The sequence below is a fragment of the Malaya genurostris genome, chromosome 3 (assembly GCF_030247185.1).
Source record: "Malaya genurostris strain Urasoe2022 chromosome 3, Malgen_1.1, whole genome shotgun sequence".
Taxonomy (NCBI): Eukaryota; Metazoa; Arthropoda; class Insecta; order Diptera; family Culicidae; genus Malaya; species Malaya genurostris.
In genome coordinates this window covers 286,669,622-286,675,954 of record NC_080572.1, presented here as the reverse complement: position 1 = coordinate 286,675,954, position 6,333 = coordinate 286,669,622, and the positions used below count along the sequence as shown (strand labels likewise).

The following is a 6,333-nucleotide window of genomic DNA, read 5'->3' as shown; positions in this document are numbered from 1 at the left end:
GGCCAGTGTGTTTTAGGGCGTTTTAAAGGGCTATTTTCACGCTTCAAATCTGATTTTCTCAGAAACGGTGACGAATATTGAAAAACCCAACTGACAATCTCTTAGAAAATTAGTTTAGATAATTCTGTGAAAATTTCAGAATGATTCATTGACTGTAGCGGTCGGAAAAGTCTTTTTTTCTGAAGGAACAATCACATAGCTGAAAACGGCCACTTTCAACTTGTTCATCTCGCCTTCAAAAGCATGGATCAAAAATTTATCCTAACAATGTCTAGATAATTTAATTTAGATGCGATTAGTGCATAAAACATATATGTTGTCTCGAAAAAATTGAGTGAAAATTATTTTTGTGAAGGTAAGTCTATTTCTATGGCGGCGCCATTTTATTTCCCTGGTAGCGTAACGAAACATGAGAGAGAAATAAAATCGGCTCAAAAAGGCTGCCAAACAAGCGGCAGCTTTCTTGGATTTTATGTGATGTAGTCAAACTTGTAACCGAAAATATCAAAATTTTCTTGGCAACCCGGCCACATCGAGAGTCATGCTGCACATTTGCGAGATAGCATGGAGAGAAATGTAATACGCACAGCGAGCCACGTGGTTTTACGCGAGCTACTGGCCTCAGCCCTTAAGCTTACTTGCATAAAAATTTTACGCCCTTGCGAACGGCTTTCCGGCAGTTAAACGGACCATTTGCCATGACGGACGAATATTTTTTTGAGTTCTTTCTTCGTTTCATTTATCAATTTCTCCTCAGTTTTCGCGACAAATTTTTTGGAGTAGATTTTACGCTTCAGGTTGGCCCAGACATTCTCGATGGGACGAGACTGGGGTACCGGTCCATATCATCTAACGATCGCTTCGAGCAGTGTGCCTATCCGACCAGATTATCGCGTTTTCGCTCTTATGGTATTTCTTGATGAAAGACGCAACTTCCGGCAAGCATTCCGTACTATAAATTTCCCTGTTAACGGCCAGTCCAGAGCGAAAGAAGAGTGGCTTTGATATTCCCTTTCTGGATGATTGTCAGTCACAGCAGCACCTTCTTGGGGAACTTGGTTCCTTCGTGAGGAAAGTAAAATACAAAGTGCCCTGTCAGTCGTTACCATCCAGGGTGAGGAAGGTCTCGTCGTTCACCACCACCGTCACGTCACTATTCGCCGGGAAAATCGAGTTGACCGCTGCGTTATCGTCTGCAGCTCCGGACTGTCAAAGCTGTCAAATTTTGTCTGCTAACTCATGGGTTACTATGGTTGGTGCTGCATGGTAAATCAAACGAAAATCGGCCAAACGTTGCATCATGCGGTACACTGTTTTAGTAGAATGATTGCTTTTATATAATTTATATCATCCGCGTCAAAACAGTTATGGTGTTATTTAAGCAGCAATTGAACCATTTCCAATCAGATCCAAGTAAAATTATCTGCTGATAAGGAACGTTCCAGCTAGATTTTCAATATTGCAAGCAAATCTGAGTGGATTTTCTGTCGTTTTTTATGGTCCCTCGAAAAAAGAAAAATCATTAACAGGTTTGATAAGACGAAGCTGGAACGTTTTGCAGAAACGTCGTTTGAGCATTTCATTAGTGCATCCATTGTGTGCAGGACAGGATGACTTTGTTAAGGTATCTCGTTGTGACAATTTTATTGGCTTCGGCGGCCGTTGGTCGACCCAGCCGCAAAATTGATTGGAACTTGGTGCGACCGATAGGTGAATTCCCTCACGTAACGCGCCGGGTTCATGACCACCTGTTGGGTGATGTGGACATTACAAGGTCCCGTACCGATCAACGGATCGTTGGAGGACAAGTAGCTTCACCTGAACGAATTCCTTATCAGGTATGATATTCGAAATGTCTGTGGTCTTATTTGATTTCGTATATTTTTCCCGACAGGCTGCAATCTTGTCGGACGTGACCAACGGAACTGGGCTGTGTGGAGGCGTGCTGATTTCAGCGAACTATGTCTTAACGGCGGCTGTTTGTGTCCATGGGGCTAGCGAGGGAACGGTCATCTTGGGAGCTCAAAACCTTCAGGATGAAACGGAAGATGGTCAAATGCGAATCGATTTCACCAGCTCGGATTATCAAGTGCACGAAAATTATGTGGAGTTTATATTTCGAAACAATATAGCCGTTATCAGACTATCGGTGCCGGCAGTGGAATCGTCAAGAATTAAACCGGTATTGTTGCCAGCATCAACCGAGTCTCGAACGTTCGCCGGAATGCTTGGCACGGTGAGTGGATTCGGACGGATATCGGATGGAAGTACCTCGTTTTCCGATGAGTTGCGTTACGTTTACAATCCAATTATGACCAACGCAGACTGCAATGCCGATTGGTGGGGTGACCTCATGGAAGATCAGAAAATGTGTCTCTCGAACACCAGTGACCGGGGACCGTGTGTTGGCGACGCCGGAGGACCACTTACTGTGCAGGACGATGATCAAAGTCTGTTGGTTGGATTTTTCTCCTTTGGAGCCGTACTTGGATGCGAAGTTGGTTGGCCTACGGTTTTCGTGCGAGTTACCTTCTATCTCGATTGGATACAAACACACACTGATATAGTTATCAGATCGAATTGAAACGGACAGAATTCCTCACTCGGAGTGTGTCGTGACGACGGGTTGTAAAAGTATCGCTCGATACTGGGCCGAATAAATCGCAAAGCAGTTGTTGGCACGTTGCTGTTTTCGATAAGATAAATAAATTCTTGCTGTTTGTAACTTGGTCTGGCGCCGACTATTTTTCTAAATCAACAGCATTCCTTTTATTTCTGGGAAATCGATGACAACTATTACTCATTCAGCAATCTACTTAATTGCTTTTATTATGTGTTCCGGTGTTTGGAATCTATTTGTGGGAAAAGATGGTGCACGAAGCGTACCGTCAACTCACGTGGGACATGTTTTGTTCCGTGATTTTATTTGCTTTGTAGAAGTGTTCACACGATCTATACTTTGTCAAGGTATCTGTGACAAACTGTGCCAGGCTTAATACTTAATTGAGCATTTAGGGGTTTTTTTGTTACATAGTGGCTTCAGCAGCTCAAATTGAATTGCTATGAGGCTGAGCCGTAGTGAGGATGAGGCAAGTAAAACGATCGTTCCGAGCGCCAGCTCCAAGTGTTAAAAACGAAGAGACAGACTTTTATCTTGTTCCTATTTTATAGTCCCATGGAAAGCTTAAATTTTGTCCAGATTCAAATTCTTGTTCTGGAATAACCAGCAATTTCAAGAGTGTAAGGAACAAATACCCTAAAACTATTCAGTAAAACTTGCACCGATATATTGCTAATCTGATTTTCACGAACTTATATTCAAAAGAAAGATCACATAATGCGATCTCGATTTCATCGAGATTCTGTATTACAAGATCGCGTGTTGAAAATTTTCTCAACTTGTTCCATAAATTCTTTTGGTTTTACCATGTGTCGGATCCGGAAGTAGCGGCCAACGATTTCAAATCAAAACAAATTTAGATGCCCCAGAGACGACCAGGTCGATTTTGACAAATGATTAAATGGAAACCAATGATAGATTTCACTAGTTTCAATTCAGTTTTTTTTAACTCGGCTTCTGGATCAAAAATTTGTTAGTGATTATGATTACGCTTTCCTTTCGTAGAGCACAAAAATCCATATCATTTGCTATGCTTGCTATTTTGAAATCATCAGCTTTCATTACTCTGAATTCGTTGAATGCGAAACAAATCTTCTTAATGTCAATTTACCGAAAGCAATTTACTGAAAATCAAATCAACGAAAGGCAATTCATCGAAAGGTCATTCACCGAAAGGTAACGCTCAAAAGGAGATTCGCCCAAAAGAAAATTCGCCCGAAAGAATATTCGCTTAAAAAACTCACTCAAAACGAAAATTGTTCAAAATGATATTCGCCCAAAAGAAAGTATGCCCCAAACAAAATTTTCTCAAATGGAAATTCGCCCAAAAGAAAATTCTCCCCAAAAAATTCGTTCAAAACGAAATTCGCCCAAAAGGAAATTTGTGCAAAAGAAAATTTCCCCCCCAAAAATAATCGTCCACTATGAAATTTTCTCAAAAGAATATTTGCCCAAAAGAAAAGTCCCCTAAAAAAATCGCTAAAAACGAAATTTGCTCAAAATGAAATACGCCCAAAATGAGATTTGCCCAAAACGAAATTTTCTCAAATGAAAATTCGCCCAGAAGAAAATTCCCCCCCAATCAAAAAAATTGAAAGAAACGAAATTTGCTTAAAAGGAAATTCGCTCAAAAGGAAATTGTCCCAACAGGAAAATTTCCCATCAAACAAATTTGTCCCAAAAAAATCGCCTAAACGTAATTTGCTCAAAAGAAAATTCGCCCAAAGAAAATTCCCCCAAAAAAATTCGGTCGAAACAAAATTTGCTTAAAAGGAAATTCTCTCAAAAAGAAATTTGCCCAAAAGGAAATTTGCCCAAAATAAAATTCCCCCCAAAAAATTCGTTCGAAACGAAATTCGCCCAAAAGGAAATTCACCCAAAATGAAATTTTCTCAAATGGAAAATCACCCAAAAAATAAAATTCCCCCCCAGAAAATTCGTTCAAAACAAAAATTGTTCAATAAGAAATTCGCCCAAAAAAAAATTTGCTCAAAGGGAAAATCCCTCCAAAGAAATCGTAAGAAACAAAATTTGTTCAAAAGGAAATTCGCTCAAAAGGATATTGTTCCAAAAGGAAATTTGCCCATAAAAAAATTTACCAAAAAAAATCGCCCAAACGAGATTTACTCAAAAGTAAATTCGCCCAAGAAAAGTTCTCCACAAAAAAAAATCGATCAAAACAAAGTCTCTCAAACGAAATTTGCTCAAAATGAATTTCATCCAAAAGGAAATTGTTCCAAAACGAAATTTGACCATAAAAAAAATTTCCTAAAAAAATACCGCCCAAATGAAATTTTCTCAAAATGTAATTCGCCCAAAACGAAATTTGCTCAAAAGAAAAGCCATCCAAAAGGAAATTTGCTCAAACGAAAATTTGCCCAGAACGCACTTTGCTCAAAATGGAATTCGCCCAAAAAGGAAATTTACCCAAAAGAAAATTCGCCCAAAAGGAAATTGCTCAAAAGGAAATTCGTCCAAAACGCACTTTGCTCAAAATGGAATTCGCCCAAAAGGAAATTTGCTCAAAACGGAGATTCGCCCAAAAGAAAAGTCATCAAAAAAATCGCTCAAAATGAAATTTGTCCAAACAGAAATTCTCCCAAAAAAATTCGCCTAAAACGAAATTTGCTCAAAATGGGTTTCGCCCAAAAAAAATTGTCCAAAAGGAAATTTGCACAAAAGGAAATTGTTCAAAAAGAAATTTGCTCAATAGGAAATTCGCCCAAAAAAAAAACCAACAAAATAGCACAAATCGAAATGTGTTAATAATGTAATTCGGTCGAAAGGAAATTCGCCCAAAAGAAAATTCCCCCTAAATGAATCGTAAAAAACGAAATTTGCTCAAAAGGAAATTCGCTCAAAAGGAAATTGTCCCCAAAGGAAAATTTCCCATAAAAAAATTTCCCAATAAAATCACCTAAACGAAATTTGCTCAAAAGAAAATTCGCATAAAGAAAATTCTCCCCAAAAAAAAATCTGTCAAAACAAAAAGGAAATTTTCTCAAAAAGAAATTTACCCAAATTTGCCCAAAACGAAATTTTTTCAAATGGAAATTCGCTCAAAAGAAAATTCCCCCCAAAAAAATCGTAAGGAAAGAAATTTGTTCAAAAGGAAATTTGCTCGAAAGGAAATTGTTCCAAAAGGAAATTCGCTCGAAGGAAAAATCCCAAAAAATAAAAATCGTGGGACACGAAATTTGTTCAAAAGGAAATTCGCTCAAAAGGAAATTGTTCCAAAAGGAAATTTGCCCATAAAAAAATATTTACCAAAACAAATCGCCCAAACGAAATTTACTCAAAAGAAAATTCGCCCAAAGAAAGTTCTCCCCAGAAAAAATTCGGTCAAAACAAAATTTGCTCAAAACGAAATTAGCTCAAAATGAAATTCACCCAAAAGGAAATTTGCCCAAAACGAAATCGAACCATAAAAAAAAATCCCAAAAAAATATCACCAAAACAAAATTTTCCCGAAATGTAATTCGCCCAAAACGAAATTTATTCAAAAGAAAAGTTACAAATAAGTAAATTTGCTTTCAAAATGATATTCGCCCAGAAGGAAATTCGCCAAAAAGGAAATTTGCCCGGAAAGAAATTGGCTCAAAATGGAATTCGCCCAAAAGAAAATTTATCCAAAAGGAAATTTGCACAAAAGAAAGTTGCTCAAAAGGAAATCGCCCAAAAAGAAATTCGCTCAAAAGAAAATTCACTAAAAA

The 6,333-nt window shown here is 38.1% G+C and overlaps 1 protein-coding gene across 1 annotated transcript; it reads left to right on the top strand.

Annotated features, from left to right (window-relative positions):
* The first annotated feature begins 1,559 nt into the window (after positions 1-1,559).
* On the top strand, positions 1,560-2,725 carry LOC131434483 (brachyurin-like). The gene is made up of 2 exons (XM_058601232.1): positions 1,560-1,838; positions 1,895-2,725. Exons 1-2 carry the CDS (start codon positions 1,611-1,613, stop codon positions 2,582-2,584), a joined length of 918 nt encoding a protein of 305 aa, XP_058457215.1. The 5' UTR covers positions 1,560-1,610; the 3' UTR covers positions 2,585-2,725.
* Positions 2,726-6,333: the final 3,608 nt, after the last annotated feature.